Below are 19,242 nucleotides of genomic sequence, written 5' to 3' on the forward strand. Positions count from 1 at the left end.
ATTGGAGACCCATGTGTGACACCTTGCATGGCTGAAAACAAACCTAAGCAATTCTAGGACTTTTCTCATCTTTTGAGAATGACATCTGGCATGGATTATGCAGCCCTAGGACATTTGAATGCAGAGTAAAACACTTTAGATAGCTGGCAAAAAGTAGTATTGACCTAGCGGTACATGTGACGTGAATTGTGCAATCCCAATTGCTTGTGGTTTTAAATAAAGTAGAATTGAAGGGAACGGGTAAATACTGGCATGTGAAATCTGTAAATAATATCCTTTCTGAATTTTCGTCATGGCTATGTACACATTCATTAAAATGATTTCAAACTTCATGTAACTTTGTGCGTCCAATGATAATATTGTGTTTTTAGTAACTTAAGAGCAGGCATGCACCAAACATGTCTGCTATTCAGGTACCAGAAGCATTGTATAATTGGAAATGCATACACTATGTGCTACAAGATACCTTCTCTCAATAAAATGTGTCCAAATAACTGTTTCCATATTAGTTAATTTCCTTGGATCAGGTTAATTAACATAGGGGGAGACCAAGTCCAGGAAGATATCACACATGGGCAAGACTATGGGAAGTGAAATAGATAAAATAGCTGAGGACTATTTCTCATTGACCAGAGAGCCAATGCAATGGTATGGGATACTGCTTCTTGGATGCCAAAGCTAATGCATGTGTGGTACTCAACGCGTTTAAGTGGCAAGCGTGACAACCATCTTCTCTTGCTGTTACGTTTGGCAGCTTGGTGGCCCATGCAGAAGATGGCTTCCCCTGACTGGTCTAGGGATGAACATTTAAAAGATCCTGCTGGGGGTTCAGAGAAAACCAGAGCTCTCAATTCCACAGAACCTCTCAATTATCAGGCCATATTTCCTGTCTGATGTACGGAGAGTGGCGTTTTGGTAGGACTTCTTCCAACAAGTATGCCATGGTTAAGGAGTCAGGACATTTCCTTCACAAAGTTCAGACAGTATGAGTAGTAACCAGACAACACAAAATGCTCCTCTACAGTGATCGCATGCACAAGGTAGTTAGATTCAGAAATGTGAGTCTGAGTAAGGTCTTTGCCAAATAGGCAAAGATTGCTTGAGAAATGAGGGGTCAATACAAAAGTTGGAACTGGGGATTGGTCTGGCTCCTGTGGACTCTCAATCGTACTGTATCTGGGCTCCACAAGTCCAGGAATTTGTCATTACAGATTTCTCAGTGCAGAGTGTAGGCATAGCTACAACATGTAGAGCCATTGTCACAAAACACAGTGTAATCGTGCTCACCAGCTCAGTAGCATGCGTCTTAGAATAAAGAGTTATGCGATTATGTGTATTGAACACAAAGTATTTTGGACCCCTGGAGGAGGCACTTGATAACAGTTGAAATACTTTCTTTCACAGTGCACAGAAAGGTATTTTGATCCTCTCAGTTTTGTCCATGTGGTGCTTTCTAGGAGCGGTTCACGTGAAAAGAGTTTGGCACAGACCAATACTGAGGGAATTGAAGACTACTTAACCTCTACATACTAGCCTAGGCAGATTAAACGGTCTGAAGGCTTGACGGGCCGTTAGGCATGGCCGATACTCAGTTTAGTATGGAGTCACAAGTTTCCACAACTCCCTGGTGTGTTGATCCTGCCAACACTGGGGGCAAGGTGGCACCTGATCAAATGCATAAGGCATGTGTCTGAACGGTCTCATGCAGAGGTGCTCCTCTGTTGAATCATTGGGTGCCTATCACATTTGAAAACCCCCTAGAACCTACGTCCTACAGATTGCTATAGTTCACGAAATGTACAGTTGCCTGCAGCACCAATCCCTTCCTGGAGAGCAAATGAAGGTGCACCATTGCAGACCTCAGTGCCAACCTACAGCAAATGATGTGCATGTTTCTGGAAGATGGAAGATCTATAGACATGCCACACATGCTCAGTGCAGGTCAGTCATGGAGAACTATTTGCCTATAACCAATCCATCTCTTGAAGTTTGTACTTAGCTGGCGGCCTAAGGGGCATCATATGGATTTTCAAAAATCCAATTCAACAAAAAGGAAAATACCCCCTCGTGAGAGAACATAAGGTGCAGACAAAAGCCAGTGACAGGGCCTACACACAAATGGATTTATGGGGAGCCCCGGTCTAAAATGAAGGCTTAATATTGTTAGAGATGTTCATTGAACCTGCAGTGCAAGCAAACTGACCAATTGTGGAGGAAGAGCAGGTGGTCGGGAAAGTAGGAACAAACATTCTTCACGAATTAGTTCACATATTGAAATTGTATTGCAGCAAATACATTCAATTTAGTCTTCATCGGCTGATAAACAATATAGCTCAAGCCACTGCTGCGATAAGTTGATCTACAATATTCGGTGCTTAATGAAACTGACCAACAGAGTTACTAAATTCCATCCTAAAGAGCTGCTATAATGACAGAATCTGGAGGTGGGCAGGTGTTCAAAGTTGTTTTGCAGTAATCAAAGCCTATACACGTGTCTGGCACAAGTGTATAGACAAGAGACTGGGAACCCAAAAATCCACAAGGGTAGAATTCATAACAGGCATATGGACTCCTAAAATAGGATTTGAGGCATCACAAACAGGTGTTCTGAAACTCTGAGAAAATTTGAGCTGCTCAGTAGCCCTCCACAATCCCAAGAAGGGAAAATAGAGGCCTAGCCAACAGACCAGTAAGTAGAAATAAAAATAGTTTAAAGGCATTTCAACTGCAAAAAATAATCACTAGATGCCTGCAAATGAGAATGTTATTAAAATCGCTTTAGCAAATAAAACATGCACTTAGATAAAATAGATTTAAAATTCAAGATAGTGGTAAAATGAGCAACTGCTATGAACCCTTTTTGGATGTATTGTTGATTTTGGAAGAAAACGAATCTGCAGTGAGGTAGCAGTGTCCATCAATCATCCTGACATTCTAGAACAAAAGCAAACCTACAATGGTGCCAGGGATGCTGGATTCTCTGCATCATGGTCAGGAGTGTTGAAAGGTATGGGTCAAATTATGCTGAAGGGATACTAAATTAACCTGTGCAAAGTGAGTAATTCAAAAGGTGCGTGAGAACTTTTAAAAGGTGGAGAAAATTTTGCAGGAGTGAGGTGAGGAGATATATAGAGTTCCTTCTCAACAACATACTGTTAACACATTGCCTAAACAAATGTGGCATCAAGTGATGACATAGAACGACAATGTGTCTTTTACCTGGTGCAAACATTTCACGGTACCATCCAGGAACATCTGGCCACATTGCAAAGACAGTCACAACTACAGTCAAGTACACTTTATCTCTAGTTATTCTTCATATCTAGCTGCCAAACGCATCCTCTTCCAGCAGTACTGAAATGTTGGGCACACTGACGTTATGAGTGAAATGCAGCAGGGCTTTTCGACTACCCGCTACATAGCTGGAGCACTCAGACTAGGCATAAAAGCAGGAACTGAAAACATTTGGACAGATTTTCACTATGCCAGCTGTGTACCATAGGTGTTGTTGATGAAGGGTGACGAGTAACGGAAACGGTAAGCCAGCATATCCTGTTTTCGTCTCCTCACATCAAATCCCGTTATCGGTGCTCCTCGATAAAGTTTAGTTTTCATTGATCAAACATTCATTGCACATATGTATTCATACAAAACAGCCATAAACCCATGGATGTGCCTCAGCACATAGTTCCTCCCTTTCATTCCTGCAGGTTCTTCGATGAGGCTTCAAGGTAGAAACCCCCCACAAAGGCTGTCTGCTTCAGGGTGATTCTGGAGGCCTTTCATGATTCAGGACGTAGTAGTCATGGACGTACATCAGGATGGCGATGGGCTGCCCAATGATCAGGGAGATCCACACAGCAGCATTTCCATAATTACCTCTTAAAAACCGTCCTACAAACCAGGCGAAAGGTATCTGGAAGAAATCAGAAAAGTACCAGTTAATCCAAAGCATGTGAGGCCAATTATTATAATTAATTCATTTCTATAGCACAGTTTAGCCAAGAGGCAACAGAGCAGTTCAAGCAAACATGGAAGAGGGTATAATAACGAATTCCAAGGCACGTAAGAGGGAGGAAAAGTAAGAGGCGTCTTGATGTTGGACTTGGGCAGGGTCTGAACCATGGCAGGTTCTCAGGAAGTGGTATTTTAGCACTGGTGAAAAGGGGGAAGGACAAAGTCATTCTGTGAGAGAGGGCTCCAGAACCCTGCGGCAAAGAAAGTCCTTATTGGTATTCATGGATTTTTTGTATTTTAATGATGTCCAGTAATCAAAAGTAACTCTTAATGGGAGATCACCTGTTCTGCAACTCGTTGCCTATTTCTCTTCAACTCCAATATCGCGCATATCAGACACTTCTGTGGCTTCCACTCTCCTCTCTAAAAATGATGGAGCCTGCAGTTCCTCATTACACCATACCTATGCATCTGCCAGAGATTGCTTGCTCATTGGCCATTGCCATGGGGGAAAACAGATTTGAGCAGGACCCAGACATCTAGAGTGAGATCTGGACAAGGGCAGTGACTGATGACATTGGGTCATAAAAACAACCCAAGAAGAGTTGTTTTCTGCAACGGATGCCCAAAATCACGGATGGGCTTTCAAGGACATACATATGGCTTTGGTCAGAATGGGATCAAAAGGAAACTGCGAGGCACTGGGCTTGGATTGATTGTAAAGGGATTTTACATAGGACTTCTGCATTGATGTCGGAAGGGCAGTTATGCAACAAACAAGCCCCTTGCAAACAAAAGAATATATGTTATACACATATAAAGACATATTGACAAACAAACCGTATATGCAACTTTGTGGAAGGGCAGAAGCTCTGTGTGAATATAAGGAGTTCCGGCAGGAGAGTATATCAGGCAACTACAAGTGTGTGAACAGCAGAAGCCCTGGCAGGAGAGTAGTTCTGTGTGTAAGAAAGAGGTCCTGAGAAGAAACATCAGGGCTAGAATAAGCATTGTGTTGTCCAGGAGAAGAGAACTAAAAGCCTGGCAGAGTAGCATACCAGGTATTGGGAATATACATTTGCCAAGTCAAACAAGTTTATCTGTCAATTGTTGTGAGCCTAGGAAGGCACAAAGAACAGTTGTATGTTAAACAATGGAGAGCAAAGAAGAATCCAGGGGAAGAGAACCACCCTCTGGAATAAGGGCTGCTATTCTGGAAGAACATTGGTGTTGGAGCCATTTAATATTGTGTGAACACTTTTCTAAACCACCCAAGTTTAAAGAAATCTCCTATTTCACCTTAGAGTTTAGTTTTAGTCTAAGTGTCAGACCAGAAGTTTGGACACAGGACAGTATTGGTTTTGACAACCTGACACAAAAGATCTTACGTTTTGGCTAAGGAAGGTAGTTCCTCTTAGAGCCAGGCCAGAGAGGCCTTTCCCCACCCCCTTAATTTTTAATAAAAATCTTTAACCAAAAACATGGCTAACTTGTGTCTTACTTTCACTACAGACTCTTCACAAGGGGCAGCCACGGCAAACAAGAGTGCAGATCGTCTTCCGGCGCCGAGGGTGCTTTGCACTCTGCGGAGTCTGGATGAATATTATGTCCTATAACGTCCAGGACAACGTAAGAATCAAGTGTCACTCAGAAAATGTAGTGAGTGAAGTGTCAGAACTTTAGGTGCAGCTACCATCAGGGTCCCCCGTGCTCTAGGAACCACTACGCAATAAAAGACTCCATCAGGATGTTGCGTTCGAATAACAGATTTGGTTTTAAGCCAGGGGATGAGGAAATTGAGCTTGTGATGTGCACCAGAAGAAAAGAGATGGATAGAAGAGTGTTGCAGGAATTGTCAATGAGACTAGAATTTTTCCAAGCAATTGTGTGCACGTTCCCTGGGCATAGGTGATACCTTAGCAGTCGTGGTTTAGAGACTGATACAAGTACAAACGTTGAAACATAGTATTATCACGGCATGTTCCTTAATGTGAAGACATTTGGATGGCAGAACATGCTGGGACCTTGAGGTTGTGAACAGGAATTGTCATGTAGAAAGGCTTGTGGTGTAAAAATTATAAGTTACTCACCGTAGTGACCAACTTACTCCTAATCCATAGTACTCCTTCCTCCATGCTGTAGGGGTGTCCCTCGCTAGGAATGGGGGACTGAACCTTTTTCACCAGAAGAAATCTTCCCCATTAAATTTAGAGGCGCGCTGCAGTGCGACCTGAAGCATGTGCTCCTCTGACCCCACCCACTGGTGCCACTCCTCAGTCCCTTTGACGCATTGACAATATTACCATTGCCTAATGACACCAGTTTTATTAGGGGGGGAAGATGGTGGGATGTATGGAGGAAAGGGGACTATGGACTAGGAGTATGTTAGTCACTATGGTGAGTAACCTATAATTACTCCTACGTCCTGTCCCCTTTCCTCATACTTTATGGGCGATTACAACTGAATATAGCCCCAGGGTGGAGAGGTGACCCTCCTAAGAGAACAAGCTCCTGAATACTGCTTGAACAAAAGCCACGTCTGACCTGGAGCTGGCATCCAAGCAGAAGTGTTTGCAGAAAGCCGAGGGCGTAGCCCATGTAGCTGCCTTGCTAATGACCTGCCACGCAATGTGCCTTAGGAAAGCCACAGCTGTGGCTTTGGCTCCGATACCGTGAGCATGCATATTTGCCGAGAGTGGTTTGTGCTGCCCCTCATAGGCATCTTTGATGGCTGCAACCATCCATCTGGGTATGGAGGCTTTGGAAGCCCGATAACCTGGCTGAGACCCACCAAAGGTGACAGAGGCTCTGATTTACAGAAGCTCTTTGTTCTATCCAGGTAGAATTTTAGGGCACGCCTAACGTCTTTAAACAGTGCAGTACCCTCTGAGCCTCGTCCTTAGGGTCCGCAAAGAAGGTGGGTAGCACTATCTCCGCGTTTAGATGAAACAAGGAGACTCCTTAGGTAAGAATGCAGGGCGAGTTCTAAGCAGCACCTTAGTGTAAGGCACCGACTCCACCAGTGTCTGGATTTCATGGACTCTTCGTGCTGAGGTAAGACTGACCAGGAGGGCCCTCTTAATGGTGAGCAGCCAGATGTCCGCAGACGCCATTGGATCGAAGGGTTTATGAACCAGGGCATCCAAGACCATGTTAAGGTCCCATACCGGATGTGGCTTCTTGATAGGCAGGTATAGTCTGGTGAGGCCCGCCGGAAGTCTCTTAACCCCCAGGTTGGAGGATGAAAAGACTGCCTCCTCTGAATTCCGGTTATATGTGGGGCATGTGTCTACCTGCACCTGCGAGTGCGCGAGGTGTGCAGAGAAGGATAGCACGTCGTCGAACCTGCAGGTCAGGGAATCGACCTCCTTGGTCTTTGCCCAGGGATAAAACCTAGCCCACTTGCTTTAAAAAGTACTGGCTCCGGGTAGCATTGCTCCTAGCTCCCTGTATGATGGCTAGGTTGGCCTATGACAGAGGCAGATGCCTTAGAGTGACCTGTTCAGGAATCACGCTGCAAGGTCTAACTTCTGGGGGGCGGGAGGATGACCGTGCCTCCCTGCAGTGATAGTAGGTGAGATGGGCCCAGCGGGAGGTGCATCGGGGGCTGCTCTGAAAGGCTGAGCAGTTCCGAGAACCATGGCCTTGCTGGCCACCAAGGCGCTATCAGAACGATAGAGAGGTGCCGGGACTCCCTTATCTTGCAAATTATCCTGTGTACCAGGGGAGTGGCCGGAAAGGCATGTGCGTTCATGTTGTTCCACTGGATCTGCATTGCATCGCCCAGAGAGCGCCAGCCCTGTACCTGCCAGGACGCGAATTGTGGCACCTCCACTTGAGGATGACCCCATCTGTTGACTATCCCCCTGTAGGATCTGTTTGGCCAACTGACATTCGCAGTCGTTGGCACCCAGCCTGCTGAGCATGTCCGCCTCCAGGTTGGACTCCCCCTGGAGATGGATGGCTGATAAGTGGCTATTTGCAAGAGCCCACTCCCAAATCCTGACCGCTAGAGTACAGATGGGAGGGGACCTGGTGCCACTCTGTTGATGTAATACATGCTGGTGGAGCTGTCCATTTGAATGAGGATCATCCTGCCACTGATCGGGAGGAATGCTTGGAGAGCGAGCCAGATGGCCATCAACTTAAGCCAGTGGATGTGGGTCTCCTGCAGGGACCAGACTCCATGGACACTGGCTGTCCAGGGTAGCTCCCCAGCCTTCTAGGGATGAGTCTGTGGTGCTGGTAATCTGAGATGCTGGTTGACGAAAGGGCCTGCCTAGCCGCAGGCTGTCTGTGCGCCACCAAACTAGGTCCTAGTGGAGCTGTGGTGAGATGCTGACTGGCTCTGCCTGGGAACCCTTCTCCTGACTCCACAGGGCTGCGAAGTGCAACTGCCTCATTTTGAGCCTTGTATGCGGTACTGCCAGGAGACATGCCGCCATGATACCCAAGAGGTGTTGATAACACCACGCCGAGATCACTGCTCTGCTGAAGAAATGGCCAGAGGCCTTCTTGATGGCTATGACTTTGTCCTGGGAGAGGAAAATTCTCTTGCTGCTCGTATCCCAGAATAGACCTAGGAACATTAGTCTCTGCGTGGGCTCCAGCTGTGACTTCTTGAGGTTGATTGAAAATCCCAGCCCGTGTAGTGTGTTCATGAGGGCGGAGGCGGTGTGGTGCACTGCCTCCCGAGACCTTGCCCTGACGGGCCAGTCGTCTAGGTATGGTTATACATGGTGCCCTCGGGCCCAGAGTAGGGCTGCCACTACATTCAGTCTCGTGAAGACCCTGAGGGCCAAATTGAGGCCAAAGGTTAGAACCCTATATTGGAAATGAAAACCCATGATCCTGAACCTTAGAAAGGACCAATGGGGCTGCCATGTCAGGACGTGTAGGTACGCATCCTTCAAATCCAGGGAGCACATCCAGTCTCCCATGCACAATGTCTCCACTATAAGCGCTGGGGTAACCATCTTGAACTTTTGAAGAGGAAGGGAAAGGTTCATGGTGGAAAGGTCCAACACAACTCTCAGGCCTGCCTGGTTCTTATTGTGTATGGCAAAAATCTATTAATAGAGTCCCAGACCCCGTTGAGAGGCTGGGACTTGTTCTACTGCCCGACTCTCTACGAGCGAGCGAATTTCCGCTAACAAAGTTGCTGTCCCAATCTGTGGGAGGGAGGAATCGGTAGGCGGTAGCCCGTGGACACTGCTGAGAGGATCCAGGGGTCCGCGAGCCTGGCGGGCCAGTATTGGGAGTGAATGGCATGCCTGCCCCCCACCGGAGACACGTGGATCTGCATGGGCGTGTCATGCCGTTTTTCCAGCCGAGGTTGAGGAGGGTGTGTGGGGGGAGGGGGGGGATGAAAAATGCCTTTGTGAGCAGCCTTGTGTTGCATGCACTGTTGTTGACTCAGGGACCTGCCCGGTTGCCTGGACCGTCGTTCGTGGAAACCACCGAAGGAGTGACCCTTATCTGAACGCTGGTGCGTCTGGCTGTATGCCTTAGGAGTGGCTTTAGTTAGGATGGATAAGGATTTGGCAGTCTGAACTGTTTTTCTTCTTACCCAGTTCCTCGTCCGTGGTGGAATAGAACAGCTCGCCACCCCCAAAGGGAAGGTGCAGTATGCACTTATGGACGTCCGCCGGTTTGAACTTGATGGCCCATAGCCAGGCAGTCCTCATGTCCGTAGCGATGCAAATGGCACGGCCTGAGGTGTCAATGTGTGCCACAGTGGACTCCATGTCTTGCGCTACGATTTTGGCCTCTGCTAGCCCCGCCTTGAAGCGCCACTGGCTCTGCACCAAAGGTTCTGGAAGGAAGTCAGATTTGGCTTGCCAAAGACACTGGTTGACTGCAGCAGGCATAGCATCCGCATGTGACGGACGAACATGCAGGGAAGCGTTGGAATACATTTTCTTCCTGTATGCTTCCAGGATCTTCTTATCCTTACCAAGGAGGGCAGAGGCTGAGGTAGCTGAAGACCATTGTGGCTTGGAGTAGATCGAAGCTGCGGCGATCACAGAGGAGTGTGGTTGAGGGTGTACAGACAGCAAGAGTGGGGCGTCCCCCCCTCCATCTACCTAAACTTGACGTTAAGGCGTCTGTTGGTTGGCTGCGCCGAATGTGGGTTAAGCCACCCCTTTTCAGCAAGCGCCACCATGTCCTTTTGCATTGGAATCCTCGTTCTAGCCGAAGGGGCGTAAAGTGAGTACCTTTGCCAAGACCCCAGCCTCCGGTTTTTCAACCTCTGGCTGCAGAAGTCCCATGTATTCAGCCAATCCGGCGAGCCACTTATGGAAGGCCTTGGCCGAGGAAGGTGTGCCGGGGGTGTCCTCGTCTGTGACAACCAAGGTGTCTTGCTGGTCACGTGCAGATGGAGGAGTGCTGGGTGCCTGGGGCAGTGGTGTACTGACAGGAGCCGGCGGCTGAGGAGGCGGCTACGGGGCTGCCAAGACCGCTGGAGGCTTGGGAGACTGTGGTAAAAACTGGCATGGGCAGCTGGGGCTGCACAAAAGCCAGAGGCGCTGGAACCACAGGTGGTGTGGCCGTGGGTGCCAGCAGAAAAACTGGAGGGAGCATGTCCCCATTTACATCCCTGAGGATGATGCCCATCTGCCGAGACCTCATGTGGGTCATACACCTTTTTCCCAAAAAAACCGGTGGAACACCTGGAGGAACGGGCATGAAGCGAGACCTGGGAGCACTCTGCCGTACTTTCTGCTCAGTATATCTGCCCTATGACGATGACGCATATGCTGTAGGCCACGTTCCCGGTGAAGACCAGTCCCACCTGGAAACCTGTTCCCCAACTGGTCCCCTGTTTGGGAGAATTCTCAGAAATATGCTAATTGTCTTCTACCTTAGAGACCCCCAGCTCTTTTTGCTGGACTTTAGGACTTTTCATTTCTAACCTGGAGAGAGCGAGACCTTTGTCCCACTCTCTGATGCATTTTTCTGTGATTTGGACTCTGTTTCTTTCGACTTTGGAGTCTGACAAACTCTATAGGCATCATCTTTACATTGTGACACAGCACCTTCAGTGCAATGGCAAAGTGAGGTCATAGATTTCCCAAAGGTTTAAATAACTTCTCTTGGTGAAACTACTGTTTCCAAGAGCAGTAAAGTGAAATTGACTTTACTTAAATGTTTGTAACTTTCTTGACCCAGCACACACTATCTTACAATAAGGTGCTGGTGGAGTTACTTAGTGTCCCCTTTATCTAGTTTCTAATGTAAAATTTTTATGTTACCCTTTCTACAATTAATGGCTGGTGGCAGTGGTTTACTTTTTCCTACCATTGTGTTTCTAACGTGGGCTGCAATTGTAGCGGCAGTAAAGCACCCATGGGTGCCCATTTTGTCAAAATGGCCCCGTCTTTTTTGCCATTTCTTGTTGGAAAGGTCCTTCTTGAGATTTACTTTGCGCGCCAAACCAGGTTTGGTCCCTTTGTCTGTTTTGTCTTTGGCGAGATTCACTGGTGAATCCCGCCTCTGGCTACAGAGTGTCTGGCAGGGCGGAAGCGAGGGAGGTGCCCGAAACTCCTTGTGCTTAATCCCCTTGGTTACAGGAATGCACACAAAAGGTGATTGGCTGGCTGGCTGTCCTTGGAGGACAGCCACCCTGCAGTGTGATTTACAGCTAGTCTGAGAATGAAGGGGAGAAACCTGCATAAAAGGCCAGGCTTTTGGCTTGGAAGGCAGAGTCGACCACTGGACGAAGGAATCCAAAGAAGAACTTGGAAGAGACGCTTGCTGCAACTTCTGGACCATTGGTATGCCCGATGAAGCCCTGCTGCATTGCTGAAGCTCTGAATTTGCCTCGAATAGAGAAGCCCTGAAAAGGACTACTTCTTCCCTTGGGTTGGTGGGACCAATCGACCCCAAAACGAACTTGTCTAGACATCCTCTTGGAGCTGGCTGTACTTCCATTGCTGCTGCAGGAACCGATTGCCAAGGGAGGATGTTATGACAGGTTGTTAGGCTTTTATACTTAAAAGGATGTAGTCGGGTTCGTCAGGAGATTAGGAAGTACTCATAAGACAGGAACCTACTGGCTCCCACAACCCAGGCTCACATAACTTCCTGGGGTGGAACTCATTCAGACCCACACATTCCAAGCTTACAGCAAACATTCCACAAGTGACATCACTCCATACATACCCCATCCAGGCAGGATGAATACACAGGAAGAAAGGCCAACAACAACACCTCCTTCCCTTACTGTAACAAACACACCACAACATGCATCACACCTCACCATCATAAACACCTCAACAGAGGAACACCAGAATCGAGAGTCTCATTTTTAAGTCGAACCCAAGCTACAGGAAGATCCTCCAGACTCCCATGAAGCAGGACTGACCAAGCCTGAGCCACCTCAACAGAGTGCTGGACCCCAGATGCGAGTAAAGTCCATAAAGGTATCCGAGAACCACAGTGGTGCTATTTGCGAGAGCTGAAACCGTGAAGTGTTGCTGATCTGAAGTTTGCCCATTGCTGCCACCAACCTTCAATTCGTAGTGCAGGAGTCCCCAGACATCCTCCCTCTTGTCCCCTCGACTGAGGCCCTTGAACAACAGGATCTGCAGACCTACACTGGTACTGTAAAACTAAGGGGTTGCTTACCTCTTGTTGTGTAGCCTTTTTAGCTCTCAGTCTTGGTTGCTTTTGCAGAGTTGCTTGCAGCTTTGCCCCCCACAAGCCTCCCAGCTTGTGGCTCTACAGTGATTTCATTTTCTACAAAGACTTCTAAAACATTGTGCAAGACTTTTTACTTACCTGAAAGAAGTGCTTCAGCTCACCTAGACTTTTGTTCAATTAACATTGGCTGCCCTGGCTCCCTGAAAGACTTATCTCCGACTTTGTGCTTTACCTTTCCCCCAGGAAAGGGTTAATTTACTTTACATTGGAAGGTTCATAAAGTACTTACCTGCTTAAGAATATTTGTTCTCCATTGTTTTATTCCCTCACCTTTTCCTTTTGACACTAGCCTCAGTATTGCTCGAAAATGTGCCAGTGATATATCAATGTCCACAGTGTCATAGTTATTTAAGTCACCTCCGGTGTAGGCAGCATCTATGTGCCACCCCAAATGGCTACTAATTTATTGAAACTGAGGGTGTATTTTTGAAGTATATTATTGTGTTACATATTTTGCTCTCTTCTAAAGAAGGCTTATTCAACCGACTGTTAAAATAATAAATAATTGTTTAACCAACAAACCTTGAGTGTAAGTGTTTATTTGGATACTTGTCACTGAATCTCTGAGATAACCCTACAGCTCACATTGACCCCTCTTGAGATGAGCCTGGCTGCTTAGTCACTATCAACTTGTGTAGTACATGCTTATACCAAATGTTGGGTTAACTATTGCGAAGAGGACAGGCCTGGTGCAGTCTCCCACAGGGTACTGCATACAATCTTGCCTAACATCCCCAAAGGGGGATGTATTGGGCGGGCCGCCATTTTATCTAGTCAGGCAGCTATCTTGTAAGGTTGCATGCCACGTGGCTGCGTTGTGGTGCTTGCCGTGCTGGGCCGGGCCTCCTCCAAGACTCTTGTTGGTGGAAGTTGAGGCCTACACTGCACCCCAGGAAGAGGCCTGGTAGGCGGATTTCACTCAGCTGTGTCATGAGTACTGCTGCGTACAGGCCACCTCCTCAGACATTTGTCCGGTACTGGGGCGTAGCCCCTCGGGCGTATAACCGGTAATAGTACATTGTGGTCCCTCAGTTCAGTCACCAGTCGGATCGCGCAACCGTTGGTACCTGCATTGGTACAAGAACCTGAAAGGTCCCTCCCGCTCATGTGCTTCTTTGGAAAGGAGTCGCCCTGGCAGGGTGTAGATGATAACAGTGTCCCTGCCTTGGGCCCGGTTTGTGCTTGAAGAATTCCTTTAAGTCCACTGGAGGCGACCTTCCAAAGAGCTCCCTCCACTGAGCTAGCCTGTTCTTCAGAGCGTGCAGTGTTAGTGCCTTGCACGCAGAGCAGCCCACCCAGCCGTGGTCGGGGTCGGACATAGGGAAGAACCACTTGCAGGTTGGACATCTGCTTAAGCCCGCTGACATCAACATGCGCCATGGAGCAATGTGGCGCCAGAGGACAGTTATCTGATTAAAGACAAAAAAGAAGACAAAACACACTTCTCCAGGGAAGAGCGTGTGGAATTACCCAGGAGCGCTGGTGAAAGCAGTCAGTTTTCGTCGACATGGAAAATAGGGCTGAGGAGTGGCACCGGTGGGCGGGCTCAGGGGAACGCAGGTGTCATGTGGGCCACATGTTTTTCTTCACAGCAGCAACCATGGTGGCAAATGTTAGGTGTGGACTTGATATGTGCCAATTCGAAAAGCCTCCATTTTCCATGTCTTCTAGTGCCTACTTCTTGCTAATTTGGTATGGTGGAGGTACGTGTGTGTCTCATAAAAACTTTAGACGTTATACAAGTTTCTATATGGGAACTAATTATTGGCACTGCGAACTGAAACGTGGCGTAGCAAATCACGGGTGAGAGGTGTTCGTGTTTGAGAAATAGGAGAGCGCTTGCATAAATGGAGTGCGACAATTGGAAAATGGGCTATGCACCATCTCTCAGGGTGTTGTACACCCATGGTAGTAATGTGTGGTGTTGGACACAATTGGGAGAGGAGGTGCTGTGCACTTACAGTAAGTATGCTGGTGTTGGACACCCACGTTTTTAGTTAATGTGGTGTTGGACAACTAGGTTAGTTTAATTTGGTGTTGACACCAAGGATGTGTTGAGGTGTGGGACACCTATGTTCAGTTGGATGCAATGTTGGACACCATTGATCGTGAGCAGAGGTGATGGACACCTATGTCAGGTTGTTTGGTGTCAGACACCATTTAGGAAGATGCACAAGAAGGTTTGGGAGTCCCTTGACAGGCACAAACGCAGCCCAATGACCTGTTCTTGGGCGGATGGCCCCCAGGAGAGTAACTCTTCGTCCCCACCTAAAGGCAGTTTAGCAAAAAATGCTAGGAAAATCTCTTCTGAACAAGAGTACCAACAGCAACCCCAGACACGTGTTTCGGCGTAATCCGGCCTCATCAATGAGATGGAGCTGAGCAAGGGGTCCACGTCTGGATTACCCTGGTACCTTAGGGTGAATATGAGCTTGGGAAAAAGTCAAAGGAACTGGACTTCTAGAAAAGCTTCTTGTGAGCCAAGTAGAGGAAGAAAGTCTAGTCAGCAGCAGCGACAAAGAGCTAAGTGAATTTTCTCAGAGGGAGAAGTTTGTAATGTGTAACTAATGTTGAGGTAAAAAATATTGGCAGATGAAAACAGCGAGTGGAGAAATGAACAATCGTTTTTGTAATAATTTGTTTGCAAGAGCAGTTTTCTGCAATACTGTGCAAGTGAGAAGTCTGATGAGGGAAATGTATGCGTGCATTTAATGACATTCTAAACAGACTCGGATGTTAATAAGCAAAAGCACAGCGTACAAGACCGTTATTAACCTGAGTCCGTGGCGCGAGTAATTGTACTATCCTATGTGCGTAAGTCACCAGTGTTTTTTAAAAGTGTGCACATGAACCATGAAGCCGTTCTTCGTATTGTAACGTTGAAAGGAATCCTTGGAGCCAAGGCCTTTTTGTGTAAAGGACCTTACCGTTGCCAATTACGAGACACCCATCGTAAACAGAAACCTATTCTGAAGAGAAAAGGCTTTGCATACTGTGTACCTTATTATCTTGCACAACCTCGACTTCCTGGCCATCACCGTAACCTGTTTCCATCACCCCGCAGGCCCCTCCCTTTCCATCGCCATCACTGCAGCTTTGCCATCTTTCGTAATGATGGTCTCCAAAAAAGGCGGTGGAGTCGTACTTATCTTCAAAGACTTCATATCGGCGACACCACTCACTCAACGGTCAATCCCTATCCATAAAGCTCTCCTTGTTCGCCTCCAGCACTATCAACATCCACCTGATCTACCGCCCACCATGCCCAACCTCTACCTTCGAGGAGGACCTCTCCCACCACCTCCTGCACAACCTTAAACCTCATACACAAAGTCCCTCGCCCTAGGCAACTTCAACTGGGGTTACGGGGACCCATCTGACAAAGATGCCATATCCCCTCTCCTACACTATGGACTCTCTGAAGCGATCCTCAACCCCACACACCACCCCGGCCACACCCTGGACTGGGTGCTCGACCATAACTGCCATCCACTCATCGCCAACACTCCATGTGCCTGGTCAGACCACCACCTCCTCCTCCATACCCACCAGCCAACCTGCCCCCTCCGCACACCCCTGGTCTCAGCATCACAAGATTTATTGATGTATATTTCTTTAAAAAAAAAAAAATTGTCTTTAACCATTAAACTCTTAAATTTGAAGCATTTGTCTTGAAATTATATGATTAAATATTTACATTACCTTATATCTATGCTTTATTTTAGATTTATTCTTAACCGTTATTATATGGGATACCAATAGTGTGCAGGGGACGGGAGGGCTCCTACCTTTGGATCCTCTTTTTTCTCAGTACGGATAGGTATGTGTGATCCTGTACCAGGGTTACATTTCCTGCCCCGCACCTTAAAAGATTACTTAAAACTATCTACACTCAGTTACTCATGTTGCACCCGCAACCTCACCAGCGACCACATCCTGGCCCCTAATCAACCCCTGCTCCACACCCAGCAGCAACGACATCTACAAACTTGTCACACTATACAACACCATCCTCAACGAGACTTTGGACACCCTTGCACCCATAAAGAAACACTCCAAGCCCTCCTCTCCTACCAACACCTGGTACACCCCTGAGCTCCACACCCTGCGCTCCAAATAGCGGGCCAGCAAAACGTGACTGGCTCACATGCCCCTCCATTGAGAATAGGACCAGATTTGCCTCCAATGACAAAACCTATAAGAACGCCATCCACCTCGCCAAAGCATGTGCATACTCATCCAAAATTGCTATGTGAAATAAGACTCTTGTGAACTCTTGAGAATTCTCTGAGAGCTGGAGTCTCCTGTCCCTAACCCCTCCACTGCCTCCAAAGACGATGCCTGGTGCAATAATGTGCAGCAAGCCCTCTCTGCCAAAATCTCCCTCCTTCAATTCAAAATCCAGCACAAATGTGCCTCCCTCAAAGCCCCCGCCTCAAGCCCACCTCCTCTATATACCTGCACAGCACCACCCCCTCTTCAAATTCAGCCACGTCACAAACCAAGAGGTTGCTTCGCTCCTCAACAGCCTCAAGCCCTCCATATACAAAACAGACATTTGACCAGCTCCCCTCATCAAACAATACTGTGAGCCCCAGATCCCCCTCATCACTGCCATCAACAATGCATCATTCGAGTCCTGCTCCATCCCTTCCTCCATTAATAAAGCCTGGATCATCCCCCTCCTGAAGAAACCCTTCCTGGACCGTACCCTCCTGCTAACAGCTCCATCACCTCTGTCCCATTCCTCTTGAAAATAGACTGAGTCCTACATCCTGGTCCGAAATCACCTAGAAAAACACCACCTTACCAGTCCCGGCAAACCAGGCTTCCGCCCTGGTCACAACACGGAGTACACCCGCCTGGACCGAACAAAAATCAACTAGATGCCAGTTACTCTGGCAACCTCTCTTTCTCCTCATGCTACTAGACGCATCTGCAGCCTTTGACTTGGTTGACCATATCCTACTCTACAACCACCTCTCCACAGACCCCGTATTATCCCCTGAAGCCCGCCAGTGGATTTAATCTTTTTTGTCCGACCACATGTGTCTACGCAGGCAACCACTCCTCCATCCCCCATAACCTGTGTGGTCCCCCCAAGGCTCATGCATCTCCCTCACCCTCTACAACATCTTTACCTTCTTTGATCTCGACTCCCGCCAAACAAAATACACTACGCCGACACCCAAATCCGTATCCCCCCTCTCCGGCATCCATCACCAAGACACTGCCAAAATTATTAACCTATGAATCTGTCCAATCCTGGATGGCGATCCAGGGGCTCTGTCTGAATGATGATCGAACTGAGCTCCTTGTCGGCAACAGTCCACCTAGCCAACCTAGAACCCAAATATTCCCACTTCACCATTGACAATAAAACCATTCCGGTCTCCTCAGTAGTCAAAACCTTTTGCAATTTTTTTAAGAGGACTTTGAGTATACTGCCATTATTTGAAAAACACTTTGGAGCAGAATTGTGTATAAACAAAAAGAATAAGAATGTCTTTACTATGTGTGGGCATGTGAACTGTGTCTCCTGACATATGAATTATGTTATTTTTCTCATCATTCCCATCTCTATAAAAAGTGAAAAGTCTTAGAAGAAAAAGCTTTTTGGAGATGGACTAGGTCAAGAATAGCATTACCCATTGTTATACTTGTACACCAATAGTTCATGTTCTAGATTGTATTTTCATTAGCCTATTTCAAAAAACACATAAAAGGTCACAATTGACAAAAGCAACAATTACGCATATACATTATTTGCAAATACGCCATTGTTTTTTATTCACCTTATTTTATAACCAGTATACCATCTCATTCTATATTGAGTCCAGATTGGCATGTGTTCATGATACAAATCCATTTTGCCTCCCTTCTGTGCAGTAATAATTCCCGGTTTCCTCCTCTTTCTGGACTGTACTTTCTCCAAGCCCAAAAATGTGATGTCTTTAATTTGCGACCGTTGATGTTCTTGACTAAAATGTGTGGCCAAAGGATATCGCAGATCTCCACATTTAATTGCCCTCAGATGTTCCATAAGTCGGATTTCCATTGCCCTTATAGTACTCCCGATGTACTTCTCGCCACACATACATATAATGGCATAAATGACAAATTTACTTTGGCAGTTTATGTATTGCTTAATTTTTTGAATTTTTCCATTCGGGAGAGTTAGATGTTTCACTCCATTGAGCATATGTGAGCAAATTGTGCAATTGCTGCATTTGTATGATCCAATTGGTGCCGGCACTTTCATGAATGTACTTAAATTGCTTAAAGGTTCTCCTTTGAGATAACTTGGGCTTAGTCTTTGTTTGAGAGTGGGTGCTTTCCGAAATACCATCGTTGGTTGATCCTCTACATGTTTGTTGACTGTCTCATCCATTTGAAGGATGTTCTAATGTTTCTTCAAGGGTTTTTCTTTTAGAATGCAGACTTCACTGCTAAAGGTTGTGATGAAATTGACTTTAGTTTGTGTACTGATTTTTTTCGGTTTATTGATCAATGTATTCCTTGCAATTTTATCTGCCCTTCTTATTGGTCGATCTAGATCTTCATTTTGGTAGCCTCTTT

General features: G+C 46.9%; 1 protein-coding gene across 1 annotated transcript in view; it reads right to left on the bottom strand.

Moving 5' to 3' along the window:
- Positions 1-2,261: 2,261 nt before the first annotated feature.
- DGAT1 (diacylglycerol O-acyltransferase 1) overlaps positions 2,262-19,242 on the bottom strand; it is a 1,493,476-nt gene continuing 1,476,495 nt past the window's right edge. Inside the window, exon 17 of the mRNA XM_069621909.1 lies at positions 2,262-3,916. Coding sequence (XP_069478010.1) covers positions 3,761-3,916 — 156 coding nt within the window. The 3' untranslated portion in view covers positions 2,262-3,760. The remainder of the gene's footprint in view (positions 3,917-19,242) is intronic.

The sequence above is a fragment of the Ambystoma mexicanum genome, chromosome 5q (genome assembly GCF_040938575.1).
Source record: "Ambystoma mexicanum isolate Mex_15411 chromosome 5q, UKY_AmexF1_1, whole genome shotgun sequence".
NCBI classification, from domain to species: domain Eukaryota; kingdom Metazoa; phylum Chordata; class Amphibia; order Caudata; family Ambystomatidae; genus Ambystoma; species Ambystoma mexicanum.